Here is a 19000-nt window from a genome sequence, read left to right as displayed (position 1 = left end):
CTACATTTTTAAAGTATAAAAAAGGGGATTCGAGAACCCAATTTGGTAAAAGTTTTTAAAAGTTAACTTTTTTTATAGTTTGTTTATTAGTGTCACACATAGACTTACATTAACATTGCAATGAAGTTACTCTGAAAATCCCCCAGTCGCCACACTCTGGCGCCTGTTCGGGTAAACTGAGGGAGAATTTAGCATGGCCAATGTATCCAACCAGCACATCTTTCGGACTGTGGGAGGAAACTGGAGCACCCGGAGGAAACCTGCACAGACACGGGGAGAATGGGCGAACTCCGCACAGACAGTGACCCAAGCCGGGACTCAAACCCTCTGCTGTGAGGCAGCAGTGCCTCACACTGTGCCCTACAGAGAGACGTTGAGAGCTGCTGGTTTTACAAGTTATCCACGTTTTCAGAGCCATCACTTCATGTCCTGGTTTGAGAAGAATGGAGAAGTTAAAGTTAAGCTTTCCTCCTTTTACTGTAGATCGATACTTTGCTTTTTTATCTTTCTGACATGGTACATTTTTAATGGTTAATAAACTTTCTGAATACAAAATATCCTTTCTTGCCATATGGTTAAGTCGCTGGAACCTGGTGTGATTTACGATTAGGTAAGGTTATTGTAAACGAGAGCCCCCATAAATCTTAGTTCAAATAAATCAAAGTTCTCACAAATGGAATGTTATCCTTTATTACGAGAGAAATTGAACATAGAAGTAAAGATGTTCTGCTTCAATTATACAGGGCGTTGCTGAGACTGCATCTTGAATACTGGGTGTAATTTTTGTTTCCTATTAAACAAAGGATATAAATGCATTGGAAGCAGTTCAGAGGAGGTTTATGAGATTGATTCCCAATCCAGTAGTGTGAAACATTAACACTGTTTCTCTCTCCACAGATGTTGCAAGACGTGTTGTGGTTTTCCAGTTCTTTCGTATTTATTTTAGATCAACCTGCAGTGGGAGGAAAAACACTATTTACTATCCAGGATAAAATAAATGTCCTTTCAGTGGAAATGTGCTCACCCAGGCTCAAAGAGCATCAGCGAACTAGAAGCAACATTGAGAGACCAGCCAGTCCAACAGAAAGAAACCCTCCGACCCTCCCAACTCATCCACCGTCAGAATGAACATGGTTCAGTCCTGGATGTGATCAACAGCAGCAATAACAGCAGAATCCAACCCCTGTCATCACTTGTGAACTCGCTGGTGTCTCCGCAGGCTGGATGACTGAGTGAATCCCTTCCCACACACACAACAGGTGAATGGTCTCTCCCCAGTGTGAACTCGCTGGTGTTCCCGCAGGTGGGGTGACGTTCTAAATCTCTTTGTGCAGTGAGAGCAGCTGAACGGTCTCTCCCCAGTGTGAATGCGCTGGTGGATCATCAGATCCCGAGAACTTTTGAAACCACTTCCACAATCCAAGCATTTAAAGGGTCTCTCATTGGTGTGAGTGAGATTGTGGCTCAGCAGGCTAGATGAATCAGTGAATTCCTTCCCACACACAGAGCAGGTGAACGGTCTCTCCCTGGTGTGAACTCACGGTGTGACCACATGGGTTGGATTCTGCTGTTATTGTTTCTGCTCTCAATTACATCCAGGGCTGCATTTTGTTCATTCTCACAGTTGGTCAATGGGGAGGGACAGAGGGTTTCTTTCTGCTGGACTGGCCGGTCTCACAAAGTTTGCCTCCAGTGGGCTGATGCTCTTTGAGTCTTGTTGCGAATACCTGGTTTCAGATTTCACAAGGATCACAGAGTGACAGGGTGTGAGGAAGTTCAGAGATATTTAGTCAGCATTTCTGTTTGAAACCTCCCAAATGCCCATCCAATTTCCTTTGTAATTGTTTATTGTCTCCACTTCCTCCACTCTCGTAGGCAGCGAGTTCCAGGTCATTACCATTCACTGCATCAAAATATTCTTCCTCACATCTCCTCCTGCATCTCTGACCCAAAACCTTAAATCTGTGTCCCCCTCATCCTTGTCCCATCAGCTAATGGGAACAGCTTTTCTTTGTCCACCTTATCTAAACCTGTCAGAATCTTGTCCACCTCTATCAAATCTCACCTCAACCTCCTTTGCTCCAAGGGGAACAACCCCAGCCTGACATTGACAATAAAGAACAAACTAACAGAATATGTTAATACCTGAAATCAAATGGGAATGTTTAATTTCTGTTTTAAAGATATTGTGAATATACTTTCCTGGACAATAAAGGAATTGGAATAATTCACCTTGGATGTGGTTGAATGGAATATATCAATCTGGTATCCACCTACAGTCCAAGTGCAAGTCTGGAATGTGTAGCTGGGATGAATAAGTTGATCACTTTCTCTGGGTGATATTTACATCTTTGTCCACATTAAAAAATCCACATTTGAAAGCCCGGCCACTACATGAAATAGTAGGGGGAGATAAGAAAGACAGACACTCACTTTGATCTTTTCATCCGCGCATCTGAGAGTTAACAATGTGTGACATGATTTTGGGATACCGGAGTGAGTGTACAGATGTGATTTGTGACATGTGAAAAATAGCAAGCCTAAATTCATGGTGAGATGGAGTGAAGAGCGGGTCCCAAACACACACAGCTACTTGAGACACAGCAGGAGATGAAATGGTGAATGTGGCCAGGGGATTGAGACAACATTGTGACATCATCAAGGCACTGACACTCCAGAGAGAAACTGAGTTCAAAACAATCAGGATCCAATTAAACACACTGCACATGCTCACAAAGTGAGTGAAATTACAGTAAAATGGATAATCTATTCATCGAGAAGGAAAGAAGCTGGTGCAGAATGTAGTGTTACAGTCAGAGCGAGGGTGCAGAGAAAGATCAACTGAATGCGAGGTAGGTCCATTCAAAAGTCTGATGGCAGCAGGGAGGAAGCTGCTCTTGAGTCAGTTGTTACATGTCCTGATTTTTGCGTCTTTTTCCTGACAGAAGGTGCAAGAGAGAATGTCTGGGGTGGGTGGGGTCCTTAATAATGCTGGCTGCTTTGTCGAGGCAGCAGGAAGTGTAGACAGAGTCAATGGATGGGAGGCTGGTTTGCGTGATGGATTGGGTTTTGTTCACAGCCTTTGGAGTTTATTGCGGTCTTGGGCAGAGCAGGAGCCATACCAAGCTGTGATACAATCAGAGAGAATGCTTTCTCTGGTGCATCTGTAAAGGTCGGTGAGAGTCATAGCTGATGTGCCAAATTTCCTTAGTCTTCTGAGAAAGTAGAGGCGTTGGTGGGCTTAACTATAGTGTCGGCATGGGGGGGACCAGGACAGGTTGTTGGTGATTGGGACACCGAAAAACATGAAGCTCTCGACCATTTCTGTATCGTCCCCATTGAAGTAGACAGTGGCATGTTCTCCTTTACGCTTCCTGAAACCAATGTCAGTCTCCTTCATTTAGTTGGTATTGAGGGAGAGATTATTGCCGCCGCACCAGTTCACCAGATTCTCTATCTCATTCCTGTCTCCGTCTCATCAGTTCCCAAGAGCTTTTGAAGCCGCACCCACATTCGGAGAATTTAAAGGATCTCTGCAGAGTGTGAGTGATGATCTGTCTGTGCAATCTGGATAACCGAGTAAATCCTTTCACACTCACTGAGCAGGTAAATGGTCTCTCCCCGGTGTGAACGCACTGGTGTTCCTGCAGGTTGGATGACCATTTAAATCTCTTTGTGCAGTGAGAGTGTGCTGGTGGGACACCAATTAGCCAGAGCTTTTGAAGCCACGCCCACACACAGAGCAGCTGAACTGTCTCTCCCCTGTGTAAATGCACTGGTTGATCATCAGTTCCTGAGAGGTTTTGAGTCCGGCCTCTCAGTCAGAGCATTTAAAGGGTCTCTCCTTGGTGTGAGTAACATTGTGTCTCAGCAAGCTGGATGACTGAGTGAATCCCTTTCCACACACAGAGCAGGGGAATGGTTTCTCCCCAGTGTGAACTCGCTGGTGTATCCACAGTGTGGATGACCTTTTAAATCTCTTTGTGCAGTGAGAGCAGCTGAACGGTCTCTCCTCAGTGTGAACTCGCTGGTGAATCAACAGTTCTTGAGAGCTTTCAAAACCAGTCCCACAGTCAGTGCATTGAAAGGGTCTCTCCTGGGTGTGAGTGCTTTTGTGCTTCAGCAGGCTGGACAACTGAGTGAATCCTTTCCCACACACAGAGCAGGGGAATGGTTTCTCCCCAGTGTGAACTCGCTGGTGTTTCCACAGATTGGATGAACTTTTAAATCTCTTTGTGCAGTGAGAGCAGCTGAAGGGTCTCTCCTCAGAGTGAATGCGCTGGTGAATCATCAGATCCGCAGCACTTTTGAAGCCACGCCCACAGTCAGAGCATTTAAAAGGTCTCTCATTGCTGTGAGTGACTTTGTGTGTTGTCAGACCAGATGACTGAGTGAATCCCTTCCCACACACAGAGCAAGTGAATGGCCTCTTCCCAGTGTGAACCCGCTGGTGTACCCGCAGATTGGATGAGGTTTTGAACCTCTTTGTGCAGTGAGAGCAGCTGAACGGTCTCTCCTCAGTGTGAATGCGCTGGTGAATCATCAGATCCGCAGCACTTTTGAAGCCGCGCCCACAGTCAGAGCATTTAAAGGGTCTCTCATTGCTGTGAGTGACTTTGTGATTCTGTAAGTGGGATGACTGAGTGAATCCCTTTCCACACGCAGAGCAGGTGAATGGTCTCTCCCCAGTGTGAACTCGCTGGTGTGTCTGCAGGTGGGATGACCGATTGAATCCCTTCCCACACACAGAGCAGGTGAACAGTCCCTCTGCAGTGTGAAAGCGTTTGTGGGACATCAGTTCACCAGAGCTTTTGAAGCCTCTCCCACAGTCAGGGCATTTAAAGGGTCTCTCCTGGGTGTGAGTGACTTTGTGTTTCAGCAGGCTGGATAACTGAGTGAATCCCTTCCCACACACAGAGCAGGTGAACGGTCTCTCCCCAGTGTGAACTCGCTGGTGTTGCCGCAGGTTGGATGATGTTCTGAATGTCTTTGTGCAGTGAGAGCAGCTGAACGGTCTCTCCTCAGTGTGAATGCGCTCGTGCTCTCTCAGATCCGCAGCACGTTTGAAGCCGCTTCCACAGTCAGAGCATTTAAAGGGTCTCTCATTGCTGTGAGTGACTTTGTGTCTGAGCAGGTGGGATAACTGAATGTATCCCTTCCCACACACAGAGCAGGTGAATGGCCTCTCCCCGGTGTGACTGCGTCGATGGATTTCCAGGTCACAGGGGGCTCTGTATCTCTTCCCACAGTCCCCACATTTCCACGGTTTCTCCATGGTGCAGGTGTTCTTGTGACTCTCCAGGTTAAACAATCAGTTAAATCTCACACAGAACTTGGGTACAGTCTCTCCCCGCTGTGAATGCTGCTATGTATTTTCAGGCTGTGTAACTGGTTAAAGCTCTTTCCACACTCAGTGCACTGGAACACTGTCCCTCGGGAGTATCTGTATCTTGCTGCTTTTCCAGTCACATTGATATTAAAGACCTGTTTTCGCAGACAGAACAGAGAAACATTTCTCCTTCCAGATTCAAAGTCTGATAATATTCAGGTCCGATGAATTGAGTGAGGGTGTCAGATGCTGATGTGATGTTTGTTTCAAGATTTTGGTCTGTTAATCCTCACCTTCTCATATCCTGTAAATGAGTTTGAAAAATTCATCAATGTCAGCACAGGATAGAAATTCAGAACAGACAATTCTAGTTTCTATGGAACATTCTTTCCTCTCTCATTCCCCAAAAGCTGTAAATCTCCATCCCACACACTCTCCCTCCATTCTCACTCTGCTGTATCTAATATTCATCCTCCCAGTTCTCCTGAAGGTGCTGATTGAGGCTGATTGACAGATCCATGCTCACTGCTTCCTGTCCTGGATAGTCATGATAGACAATACACATCTTTTTAGCCTGTCTTGATGCTCTCTCCACTCACATTGTTTCGTTTCTTAAAGACTTGATTAGTTGTAAGTATTCGCATTCCTACCATTATTCATGTAAATTGAGTCTGTGTCTTTATAAGCTCTGTTTGTGAACAGAATTCCCACTCACCTGAAGAAGGGGCTAAGAGCTCCGAAAGCTTGTGTGGCTTTTGCTACCAAATAAACCTGTTGGACTTTAACCTGGTGTTGTTAAACTTATCCTGCCCTGGACACAGAGAGCTGGAAATCTCCATGCAGGCTGCCAGACAGATATATGTCTATCTGACTGGACTAACAATGTGTGGAATGTACAGACTGGATTCACTTCCTTTCCCTTCAGTTGCTGCAAGTCCCCAATTTCCCCCAGAATGAGAAAAGAAATGGAAAGGGGGAGAAAGGAAAGTGTTTCACTCACAGAGATTGGCGACAGGAGGAAGTTTCCACTCCCCCAAGGTCAGGGGGTGGGATCTCCGCCGCGCGGACCCGGGAGCCCCGCCCCCACCCATTGTTCACCTCCTCGAGCCAAAGTTTCCAGGCAACCGGCTGGCGGCTCCGGACAGAGCGAGAAGCCGCTCGGTGATCTCCCCTTCCCCCCGGCCCCTGACTGCGCATGTCCAAGGGAGAGGGGAAGCTGCGCATGTGCGGTGGAGTGCCCACCCCCTGACCTGTCTGCTGAGGTGTTGACCAATGGGGGAGTTGGAGGACCTGAAGGACTCTGGTCCTCCAGCCAATCAGAGCTCCCCCATTGTCTGAATGCGGAAGTGGACAATGAGCTTGTTCAGCTGCTCATTCCTGCCCGGCGAAGCTGCTGCTCTCTCTCTGAATGAAGATTGAGCTTCAGACAGACTCAAACTTCCTCCTGTCTTCAACATCTGTGAGTAAAACACTTTCTTTTCTCTCCCTTTCCATTTCTTTTCTCATTCTGGAGTAATTTTTAACTTCCAGGTCACCACTCGCTGCCTAAATGCAGATCTTCCTCACATTCTTCATGTATCTGTATCCAGGTAATACAGTGTATTACACAAATCATCAGCCTGCTTTATGTCCAAATGTAAAACTTTAATGTGACTGTCAGCTTGAAGATTTTCAGCTCTCTGCGTCCAGGACAGGAAGCAGTGAGCATGGATCTGTCAATCAGCCTCAATCAGCAACGACAGGAGAATTGAGAGGGTGAATATTAGATACAGCAGAGTGAGAATGGAGGGAGTGTGTGGGATGGAGACTTACAGCTTTTGAAGAATAAGAGAGGAAAGAATATTCCATAGAAACTAGAATTGTCTGTTCTGAATTTCTATCCTGTATTGAAATGATGAATTTTGTTAACTCCTTTTACAGGATATCAGAAGGTGAGGATTTTATAGACAGAAATCTCGAATCAAACATCACGTCAACATCTGACAAACTCACTCAATTCATCAGGACCTGAATGCTATCGGCCTTTGAACCCAGAAGAAGAAATGTTTCTCTGTTCTGCCTGGTGTAGCAGTCTTTAAACATCAGTGTGACTGGAACAGGACTGACACACACACAATCAACTAAGATTTTCCCGTGCATTGACTGTGGAAAGAGCTTCACAGTTACACAGCTGTAAACAATATTGTACCATCACAGCAGGGCACCATAATATCGTTCCGTGTGAGACTTCAACTGATGGTCAAACCTGGAGCAACACAAGGATACCTGCACCATGGAGAAACCGTGGAAATGTGGGGACTGTGGGAAGGGTTGCAAAACCCCCTCTGAGCTGCAAACCCATCGACGTATTCACACTGGAGAGAAGCCGTACACCTGTTCTGTGTGTGGGAAGGGATTCACTCGGTTATATCATCTGCAGCGACATCGACTGGTTCACACTGGAGAAAGAGCGTTCATCTGCTTTGAGTGTGGGAACGGATTCGCTCATTTACCCGATCTGCAGAGACACCAGCGCGTTCACACTGGAGAGAGACCATTCATCTGCTTGGTATGTGGGAAAGGATTTATGCAGTTATCCAACCTGTCGAAACACAAAGTCACTCACAGCAATGAGAGACCCTTTAAATGCTCTGACTGTGGAAGTGGTTTCAAAAGCTCTCGGGAACTGATGATCCACCAGCGCATTCACACTGGGGAGAGACCGTTCAGCTGCTCTCACTGCACAAAGACATTTAGAACGTTATCTCATCTGCGGGAGCACCAGCGAATTCACACCAGGGAGAGACCGTTCACCTGCTCTGTGTGTGGGAAGGGATTCACTCATTCATCCAGCCTGCTGAGTCACAATCTCACTCATACCCAGGAGAGACCCTTTAAATGCTCTGACTGTGGAAGTAGTTTCAAACGTTCTGGGGACCTGATGATCCACCAGCGCATTCACACTGAGGAGAGACCATTCAGCTGCTCTCACTGCACAAAGAGATTTAGAACGTCATCCAACCTGCAGGAACACCAGCGAGTTCACACTGGGGAGAGACCGTTCACCTGCTGTGTGTGTGGGAAGGGATTCACTCAGTCATCCAGCCTGCGGAGACACCAGCGAGTTCACAAGTGATGACAGGGGTTGGATTCTGCTGTTATTGCTGCTGTTGATCACATCCAGGACTGAACCATGTTCATTCTGACAGTTGGTGAAGTGGGAGGGTCGAAGGATTTCTTTCTGCTGGACTGGCCGGTCTCACAACTTTTCTTCCAGTGGGCTGATGCTCTTTGAGCCTGGGAGAGCACATTTCCACTGAAATGATCCACTAAAGCTGATGAAGGACATTTATTTTATCCTGGATAGTAAATAGTGTTTTTCCCCCCACTACAGTGAGATCTGAAATAAAGACAGAAAGCACTGGAAAAATGCAGCAGCTCTGGCAGCATCTGTGGAGAGAGAAACAGAGTTAACATTTCACACTACTGGATGGGAGTCAATCTAGTAAACCTCCTCTGAACTGCTTCCATGGTATTTATAAAATGGGGCAGCACGGTGGCACAGTGGTTAGCACTGCTGCCTCACAGCGCCACGGACCCAGGTTCAATTCCTGGGTCCCTGGTCCGATTCACTATCTGTGTGGAGTTTGGACATTCTCCCCGTGTCTGCGTGGGTTTCCTGCGGGTGCTCCGGTTTCCTCCCACGGTCCAAAGATGTGCGGGTTAGGTTGATTGGCCATGCTAAAATTGACCCTTGTGTGAGGGGGATTAGCAGGGTAAATGTGTGGGGTTATGGGAATAGGGCCTGGGTGGGATGGTGTTTGGTACAGACTCAATGGGCAGAACGGCCTCCGTCTGTGCTGCAGGGATTCTACGATCCTTTGTTTAATTGGAGACAAAACTGCACCCAGTGTTCAAGATGCAGTTTCAGCAATGCCCTGTATAACTGAAGCAGAACATCTTTACTTCTGTGTTCAATTTCTCTCAGAATAAAGGACAGCATTCCATTTGTGAGAACTTTGATTTATTTGAACTAAGATTTATGAGGTTCTCTTGTTTACAATAACTCCATAACTGTAAATCACACCAGGTTCCAGTGACTTAACCATGTGGCTGGAAAGAATACTTTAAACGGTGAATTCAGGAAGTTTATTAACCATTAGAAATGTCACAAGTCAGAAAGATAAAAAAGCAAAGTATCGATTAACAGTAAAAGGAGAAAGTTTAGCTTTAACAATTGAACATATGAACTTCTGAAAGGTTATGGGGAGAAGCAGGAACATGGGGATGAGAAGGATATCAGCCATGAACGAATGACGGAGCAGACTCGATGGGCCGAATGGCCTCATTCTGCTCCTATATCTTATGAACAGACTTCTCTCCATCCTTGTCAGACCAGGACATGAAGTGATGGCTCTGAAAACATGGATAACTTGTAAAATCAACAGCTCCCAACACCTCTCTGTAGGGCACAGTGGTTTGCGCTGCTGCCTCACAGCGCCAGGGCCTGGGTTTGACTCCCAGCTTGGGTCACAGTCTGCACATTCTCCCCGTGTCTGTGTGGGTTTCCTCCGGGTGCTCTGGTTTCCTCCCACAGCCCGAAAGACCTGCTGGTTAGGTGCACTGGCCGTGCTAAATTCTCCCTCAGTTTACCCAAACAGGCGCCTGAGTGTGGCGACTCGGGGATTTTCAGAGTAACTTCATTGCAATGTTAATGTAAGCCGACTTGTGACACTAATAAATGAAGTTCCTGGGAAAATCCCCGAGTCACCGAACTCTGGCATCTGTTTGGGTTACACTGAGGGAGAATTTAGCATGGTCAATGCGCCTAACCAGCACATCTTTCGGACTGTGGGAGGAAACCAGAGCACCCGGAAGAAAACCCGGCAGACACGGGAACAACGTGCAAAGTCCACAGAGTCACCCAAGCCGGGAATCAAACCCAGGTCCCTGGCACTGTGAGGCAGCAGTGCTAACCAGTGTGCCACCAGGCCATCCTAACAAGTCTTGTTATGTTTTTTCTATTCTGTTGGCATCAGAAGGCAATATCTTATAATTCCCACACATTTTAACCATTCTTATTATGTTTATAATTCTAAACGTTATAAACTTTTGTATTCAAATTTACATTTCCAGCCGAACATCTGTATTAATGAATCATGTATTCTTTAATTGTCTCTCAATTCAGGCTGTCCATTTAACTAATCTCCTGATTTACAATTGTGGAAACTTCAGTCCACAAATAAGGTAGTCAAATGTGTTGTTAAAAGCAGGATGTTCTTTATATAAATAAATAACAAAGGTTAAAAATCATTGGCAAACTAAAGGAAACAGGAGCATTGGAACCAGCCTGGACTTGCAGACTGAAACCCCACCCAAAGCCCGCACGTGCTCAGAAGGGAGAGAGGCTGAGAAGAACACTCTGTAACACTTCTCCTCTCCTTAAATTTCAATCCCCCATCAGGACAGAAATACAACAAAGTAATGTCTTTAACAATACGGAAGTCTGTCAGGAGCTTTGTGGTTGCATTGCGACCTGTACAATACCACTGGTAAATCTTGTAATGGTGTTTCTGGAATGGGAGGTGAAGAGGTAGTTTGAGAATCTGTACATGAACATTCCTCTTCCACTCCCACAGCAGAGTCAACTGGCAAAGCTGGAACCATTTCCTGGTGAACATCCACAGCAGCATGACCCTCTGCCATGTTCTCAGTAATGGTTGCTGACTCTGAAACTGTTCCTGACTCGGGGTCACACCGCAAGCGAATATGGTCTTGGTGTCTGCGAACAACTCTTCCGTTTTACAGTCTCACCACCCAAGATACTGGACCACTTTGGTTTAAAATTATTCCCGGTAACCACCTTTGGTTACTCCCAAAGTTTCTGATATAAACCTGATCACCCGGTTTGAACTGCCTCTCTTTGGCGCGGTAGTCGTGTCCCTCCTTCTGCTTCTCTTGTCTCCTGCTCACTTTTGCTCTGAGATCTGGGTGAAGCAGATCCAGATGAGACTTCGACCTTCTACCTAAAAATTCCACAGGAGAGAGTCTGGTTGTGGATTGTGGTGTGATGCGAAACTGGAACAAAAATCTTGAGAGCTTGTTCTTAAAGTATCGCTTGCCATTCTCTTCAATCCCTCCTTCAGAGTTTGAACAGCTCTTTCTGAGAGACCATTTGTAGCCAGATGAAACAGTGCAGTACGCACATGGCGTAGACCATTCCTTTACAGGAATTCCTGAAACACCTCACTTGTAAACAGAGTGTCGTTATCTGAAACAAGCCAATCTGGTAACCCAGGGCTTGTGAAAATTTGACAGAGCTTCTCTATTGTCACAGGAGCTGGAATATTACTCATGATCTGTGCTTCCAACCATTTTGAATGCACATTTACAACGAGCAAACACATGTGATTCATGAAAGGCCCCTCAAAGGCCACATTTAGTCTGGACCACGGCCTATCAGGCCACTCCCAAGGATGAAGTGGTAATGTACCCAGTGTGTTGTGCCTGATTCAATCGACAAACAGTTTATTGAGCTAGGCCAGCGGGGAGAAGCCACAGGGGCTGACCATGTGCAACTCCACCCAACAAAGAATATCATCAATTCTTATCCAGTTACTCAGCCCAACCCGGCTGGACACAATCCAATCAGAATTGTTATAGATTACATACATTATAGGTTCATTAAAATTAGTATCTGGGCATTATGGGGCTTTGTGATCATCTCATGGACAGGTGCCCCCATCATGATGCTTTCCCGACCCCCCTTGGGGGGGTCTTTCTTGGGCTTTCTTTGTACATAGACTCCCTTAGTTAGAAATGGGATGGATTAAAAGTTCTCATGGACGTCAGCACCCTTCCTTTGTTTTAATCTAATGACCACATGGTCTGGGAACATTTCTATTTAATAACCTCTCTTTTTAAACTCTTTTCTTCAGTATCCAATTCCAGAATTTTCCTTTTCTTTGTGTTACTTGCGTCAGGAATAAATCTTTGGACCTGACAGGAAGTTTAACCCAAGATCAATCCAACACAGGATTGGTCAGAATCATTTCACATGTGTCAAATTTTAAATAACCATTACAAATTAAAACTCTCATTCTCACATGGGTGAATTGTATTCGGATTAAAATTCCCACATGTTTAGTAAAATATCCTGGAATCCTGTCTCTGGCCAGTAAATATGGCTCCAGGTTCATAACTTCTGAACAAAAAAAGTTTTATTGATCACACTTCCTTTTTTAAAAACCTGTTTGATTTAAATCACAGACAGAAAACCTGAAAGCTTGAAGCGTTCAACCCACAAATATCATCCACACACAAACAGAGAAACATAGCATGTGCTTTACAACAACAATAACCAAAATTAATTCCTGAAGCGTTCTTGTGATCCTGTTTTTAAACTTCCAAAAATGCCTTTAATTAAAGACTCATGGTAAGGTTAATTCTCCAGAAAGATAAACCTTAACAAATGTAGCCCAAAACAATGATAAAACACATCTACAAACATCCACATAAAACAAACAAAACACACAGATTCTCACAGCTCGTAAATTTCAAACAATGAATCCTCAGCATTCTCTCTCGCAGCTTTAGCTTCTTAAAGGGACAGAGCACTACAAACTCACAACTCCTTGATTGAAATAAGATCCAAGATCCTTCATTATAACTTAACCTTTTTTAAGCCAACTTCCAAGGACTGATTTTAGAGGCAACATCTTTGTTGAATTAAAATCCCAAACACGTTACACCCAAACACAGGCAAAATCTTTGTTCTTTATCTGGGGATAAAATTCTCAGTTATTCCAAATTCCTCCAGGCTGTGCTTAATATTTCCCCATTTAACTTATTCCCAGAAATCCTCAATTATAAACTAAAATAGACACGAGTTTCCGGGCAGTCACAGGAATATGGTCAAGATAGTCCAGTCCCACAATGCCTCACATTCAATCTGCAGTCCTTCAATTATAACAGAATATGTGGCTGTATGTAGCTGCCTTGGCCATGGTCAACCCCAACCCCAAGGGTGCCTTCTTGAACTGCTGCAATGCCTGAGGTGTACGTACACCCACAGTGCTGTTAGGAAGGGAGTTCCATAGAAACATAGAAAAACTACAGCACAATACCTGCCCTTCAGCCCACAAAGTTGTGCCGAACATGTCCCTACCTTAGCGATTACTAGGCTTACCTATAACCCTCTATCTTACTAAGTTCCATGTACTTATCTAAAAGGCTCTTAAAAGACCCTCTCGAATCCGCCTCCACCACCCACCACCCTCTGAGTGAAAAACTTACCCCTGACATCTCCTCTGTACCTACTCCCCAGCACCTTAAACCTGTGTGGTCTTGTGGCAACCATTTCAGCCCTGGGAAAAAGTCTCTGACTATCCACTCGATCAATACCTCTCAACATCTTATACACCTCTATCAGGTCACCCCTCATCCTTTGTCTCTCCAAGGAGAAAAGACTGAGCTCACTCAACCTATCCTCATAAGGCATGCTCCCCAGCCCAGGCAACATCCTTGTAAATCTCCTCTGCACCCTTTCTATGGCTTCCACATCCTTCTGTAATGAGGCGACCAGAACTGAGCACAGTACTCCAAGTGTGGTCTGACCAGGGTCTTATACAGCTGCAACATTATCTCACGACTCCTAAGCTCAATTCCTCGATTGATGAAGGGCAGTACACCATCCGCCTTCTTAACCACAGCCTCAACCTGCACAGCTGCTTTGAGCGTCCTATGAACTCGGACCCCAAGATCCTTCTGATCTTCCACTCTGCCAAGAGTCCTACCATTAATATTATATTCCGCCATCCTATTTGACCTGCCAATATGAACTACCTCACACTTATCTGGGTTGAACTCCATCTGCCACTTCTCCACCCAGTCTTGCATCCTATCAATGTCTCGCTGCAACTTCTGACATCCCTCCACACCATCCACAACACCTCCAAACTTTGTGTCATCAGCAAACTTACCAACCCATCCCTCCACTTCCTCATCCAGGTCATTTATAAAAATCACGAAGAGTAAGGTTCCCAGAACAGATCCCTGGGGCACTCCACTGGTGACCGACCTCCCTGCAGAATATGACCCGTCTATAACCACTCTTTGCCTTCTGTGGGCAAGCCAGTTCTGGATCCACAAAGCAATGTCCCCTTGGATCCCATGCCCCCTCACTTTCTCAATAAGCCTTGCATGGGGCACCTTATCAAGTTTCCAGTTACTGAGAGAGACAAGAGATGAAATTTCTGGGCCTCTCACAAAAATCTTTGTTTCTTCATTGGACACAGGTGAGGTCCCAGAGGATTTGAGGATAGCAAATGTGGTCCCGTTATTTAAGAAGGGTAGCAAGGATAACCCGGGTAATTATAGGCCAGTGAACTTGACGTCCGTGGTAGGGAAATTGTTGGAGAAGATTCTTAGAGATAGGATCTATACACATTTAGAACTGAATAATCTCATTAGCGATAGACAACATGGTTTTGTACAAGGGAGGTCATGCCTCACAAATTTGGTTGCGTTTTTTGAAGAGGTGACAAAAATGATTGTCGAGGGAATTTAATCCAGATAAATGCGAAGTGATGCATTTTGGTAGATCTAATGCAGGGGGGAGCTATACAATAAATGGCAGAACCATCAGGAGTATAGACACACAAGAGGGATTTGGGTGCGCAAGTCCACGATCCTTAAGGGTGGCAGCACAGGTGGAAAGGGGGGTGAAGAAGGCATATGGCATGCTTGCCTTTATTGGGTCATAGAGTATAAAAGTTGGCATATGATGTTGCAGTTATATAGAACGTTGGTTAGGCCACATTTGGAATACTGCGTCCAGTTCTGGTCGTCACACTACCAGAAGGACGACGTGGAGGCTTTGGAGAGAGTACAGAAAAGATTTACCAGGATGTTGCCTGGTATGGAGGGTATTCGCTATGAGGAGAGATTGAGTAAACTAGGGTTGTTCTCCCTGGAAAGACGGAGGTTGAGGGCGACCTAATAGAAGTTTACAAAATTATGAAGGGCATAGATAGGGTGAACAGTTGGAAGCTTATTCCCAGGTCAGAAATGACAAACACAAGGGGTCACAAGTTCAAGGTAAGGGGGGCAAGGTTCAATACAGATATGCAGGGGACGTATTTTACACAGAGGGTGGTGGGGGCCTGGAATGCACTGCCAAGCAAGGTGGTTGAGGCAGACACGCTAGGATCATTTAAGACTTATCTAGATAACCACATGAACAGACTGGGAATAGAGGGATACAAACGGATGGTCTAGTTAGGAAGACATGATCAGCGCAGGCTTGGAGGGCCGAAGTGCCTGTTCCTGTGCTGTATTGTTCTTTGTTCTTTAAAATAGACACATGAGTTTCCGGGCAGTCACAGGAATGTGGTCAAGATAGTCCAGTCCCACAATGCCTCACATTCAATCTGCAGTCCTTCAATTATAACAGAATATGTGGCTGTATGTAGCTGCCTTGGCCATGGTCAACCCCAACCCCAAGGGTGCCCTTCTTGAACTGCTGCAATGCCTGAGGTGTATGTACACCCACAGTGCTGTTAGGAAGGGACTTCCAGCTACATATTCCAGACTTTCACTAGACTGTAGGTGGATATCAGATTGATATATTCCATTCAACCACACCCAAGTTGAGTTATTCCAATTCCTTTATTGTCCAGGACAATATATTCACAATATCTTTAAAACAGAAATTAAACATTCCCATTTGATTTCAGGTATGAACATATTCTGTTAGTTTGTGCTTTATTGTTGATGTCAGGCTGGGCTTGTTCCTCTTGGAGAAAAGGAGGTTGAGGGGAGATTTGATAGAGGTGGACAAGAATCTGACATGTTTAGATAAGGTGGACAAAGAAAAGCTGTTCCCATTAGCTGATGGGACAAGGACGACGGGGGCACACAGATTTATGGTTTTGGGTCAGAGATGCAAGGGGAGGAGTGGGGGAGGAGTGGGGGGGGGGGGGGGTAGTGGCGGGGAGGGGGAGGGGGGAGGGGGGGGGTGGGGGGGAGATGTGAGGAAGAATATTCTGATGCAGCGAATGGTAATGACCTGAAACTCGCTGGCTATGAGGGTGGAGGAAGTGGAGACAATAAACAATTAAAAAGGAAATTGGATGGGCATTTGGGATGTTCCAAACAGAACGAAGAACAAAGAAAATTACAGCACAGAAACAAGCCCTTTGGCCCTCCAAGCCTGCAGCAACCATTCTGCCCGTCTGAACTAAAACCCCCTACCTTTACAGGGACTATATCCCTCTATTCCTATGCGTTTCATATATTTGTCAAGACACATCTTAAAAGTCACTATCATATCTGCTTCCACTACCTTCCCCGGCAACGAGTTCCAGGCACCCACCACCCTCTGTGTAAAAAACCTGCCTGGTACATCTCCTTTAAACCTTGCCCCTCGCACCTTAAACCTATGCCCCCTAGTAATTGACTCTTCCAACCTGGGAAAAAGCTTCAGATTATCCACTCTGTCCATGTCCCTCATAATCTTGTAGACTTCTATCAGGTCGCCCCCCTCAACCTCCGTCGTTCCAGTGAGAACAAACCAAGTTTCTTCAACCTCTCCTCATAGCTAATGCCCTCCACACCAGACAACATCCTGATAAATATTTTCCGTACCCTCTCCAAAGCCTCCACATTCTTCTGGTAGTGTGGTGACCAGAATTGAACACTAGATTCCAAGTGCGGTCTAACTAAGGTTCTATAAAGCTGCAACATGACTTACCAATTTTTAAACTCAATGCCCCGGCCGATGAAGGCAAGCATGCCGTATGCCTTCTTGACGACCTTCTCCACCTGCATTGCCACTTTCAATGACCTGTGTACCTGTACACCCAGATCCTTCTGCCTAGCAATACTCTTAAGGGTTCTGCCAATAACTGTATATTTCCAACTGTATTAGACCTTCCAAAATGCATTACCTCACATTTGTCCGGATTAAACTTCATCTGCCATCTCTCCGCCCAAGTCTCCAACTGATCTATATCCTGCTGTATCCTCTGCCAGTCCCCATCACTATCCGCAATTCCACCAACCTTTGTGTCGTCCACAAACTTACCAATCAAACCAGTTACATTTTCCTCCAAATCATTTATATATATTACAAACAGCAAAAGTCCCAGCACTGATCGCTGAGGAATGTCACTTGTCACAGCCCTCCATTCAGAAATGTACCTTTGCACTGCCAACCTCTTTTCTTCTGACAAAATATCTCTAAACTTCTGAGCACCCTGTCACTCTGTGATCCTTGTGACATTTGAAACCAGGTATTCGCAAAAAGACTCAAAGAACATCAGCCCACTGGAGACTGAGACCGGCCAGTCCAGCACAAAGAAACCCTCTGACCCTTCCCATTGACCAACTGTGAGAATGAACAAAATGCAGTCCTGGATGCCACTGAGAGCAGAAACAATAACAGCAGAATCCAACCCCTGGAATCACTCGTGAACTTGCTGGTGTCTCAGCAGCCGGGATGAAATGCTGAAACCCTTCCCACACTGAGGGCAGGTAAACGGCCTCTCGCCAGTGTGAACTCGCTGGTGTCTCTGCAGGCTGGATAACTGAGTGAATCCCTTCCCACACTGAGAACAGGTGAATGGCCTCTCCCCAGTGTGAACCCGCTGGTGTGTCCGCAGGTTAGATGAACAAGTGAATCCCTCCCCCCAATGAGAGCAGGTGAACAGCCTCTCCCCAGTGTGAACTCGCTGGTGTGTCCGCAGGCTGGATAACTGAGTGAATCCCTTCCCACACTGAGAGCAGGTGAACGGCCTCTCTCCAGTGTGAACTCGCTGGTGTCTCTGCAGGCTGGATAACTGAATGAATCCCTTTCCACACTGAGAGCAAGTGAAGGGCCTCTCCCCAGTGTGAACTCGCTGGTGTGTCTGCAGGTGGGATGACTGCGTGAATCCCTTCCCACATTCAGAGCAGGTGAATGGCCTCTCCCCAGTGTGAACTCGCTGGTGTGTCCGCAGACTGGATAACTGAATGAATCCCTTCTCACACTGAGAGCAGGTGAATGGTCTCTCCCCAGTGTGGCTGCGCCGATGAGCTGCCAGCAGGGATGGGGCTCTGTATCTCTTCCCACAGTCCGCACATTTCCACGGTTTCTCCATAGTGCGGGTGTCCTTACCTCTCTCTTGGGTGGACAATTAGTTGAAACTTCGTCCACACACAGAACAAGATTACAGTCTCTCCCCACTGTGAATGGTGTGATATTTATTCAGGCTGTGTAACTGGTTAAAGCTCTTCAGTCAGTGCATTGGAACACACTCACTCAAGTGTGGCAGTGTGTTGATGCTTTTTCACTCACACTGACATTTCAAATCTTTTCAAATTGACAGACTGGACAATCATTTCTCCTTCTGGATTCAAAGTCCGATGATATTGAGGTCCCAAGGAATATGACTCTGTCAGATCGAGACGTGACGTTTGAGATTTCAGCCTGTGATTCCTCTTTCAATATCCTGTAAAATGAGTTTCCAAAAGTCATCAGTGTCAGTACAGGATAGAAATTCAGAACAGACAATTTCTATGGAACATTCTTTCCTCTCTCATTTCCCAGAAGCTGTAAATCTCCATTCCACACACTCTCTCCCCATTCTCAGCAGGTCTGGCAGCATCTGTATGGAGAGAAAAGAACTGATGTTTCAGAGCTTTGACAAAGGG

The 19000-nt window shown here is 45.8% G+C and overlaps 2 protein-coding genes across 2 annotated transcripts; one reads left to right on the top strand and one right to left on the bottom strand.

The window, feature by feature from the left end:
* Positions 1–676: 676 nt before the first annotated feature.
* Positions 677–6522, bottom strand: LOC144487665 (uncharacterized). The gene is made up of 3 exons (XM_078205747.1): positions 6330–6522; positions 2434–5633; positions 677–952 (listed from the first exon to the last, which is right to left on the bottom strand). The coding sequence occupies exon 2, from the start codon at positions 5273–5275 to the stop codon at positions 3818–3820; it is 1458 nt and encodes a 485-aa protein (XP_078061873.1). The 5' UTR covers positions 5276–5633; positions 6330–6522; the 3' UTR covers positions 677–952; positions 2434–3817.
* Positions 6523–6676: 154 nt separating this feature from the next.
* On the top strand, positions 6677–9319 carry LOC144487662 (uncharacterized). Its single transcript, XM_078205745.1, has 2 exons — positions 6677–6788; positions 7250–9319. Exon 2 carries the CDS (start codon positions 7602–7604, stop codon positions 8442–8444), a length of 843 nt encoding a protein of 280 aa, XP_078061871.1. The 5' UTR covers positions 6677–6788; positions 7250–7601; the 3' UTR covers positions 8445–9319.
* The last annotated feature ends 9681 nt before the right edge of the window (positions 9320–19000 follow it).

The sequence above is a fragment of the Mustelus asterias genome, unplaced genomic scaffold (assembly GCF_964213995.1).
Source record: "Mustelus asterias unplaced genomic scaffold, sMusAst1.hap1.1 HAP1_SCAFFOLD_958, whole genome shotgun sequence".
Lineage (NCBI taxonomy): Eukaryota > Metazoa > Chordata > Chondrichthyes > Carcharhiniformes > Triakidae > Mustelus > Mustelus asterias.
The sequence above is the reverse complement of the archived record's forward strand: the minus strand, read 5'-3'. Positions and strand labels throughout refer to the sequence as shown.

What these genes read in the sequence shown, in the direction of transcription:
- LOC144487665 (XM_078205747.1), bottom strand. Translation starts at nt 5,275, where the DNA reads ATGGAGAAACCGTGGAAATGTGGGGACTGTGGGAAGAGATACAGAGCC.
- LOC144487662 (XM_078205745.1), top strand. Translation starts at nt 7,602, where the DNA reads ATGGAGAAACCGTGGAAATGTGGGGACTGTGGGAAGGGTTGCAAAACC.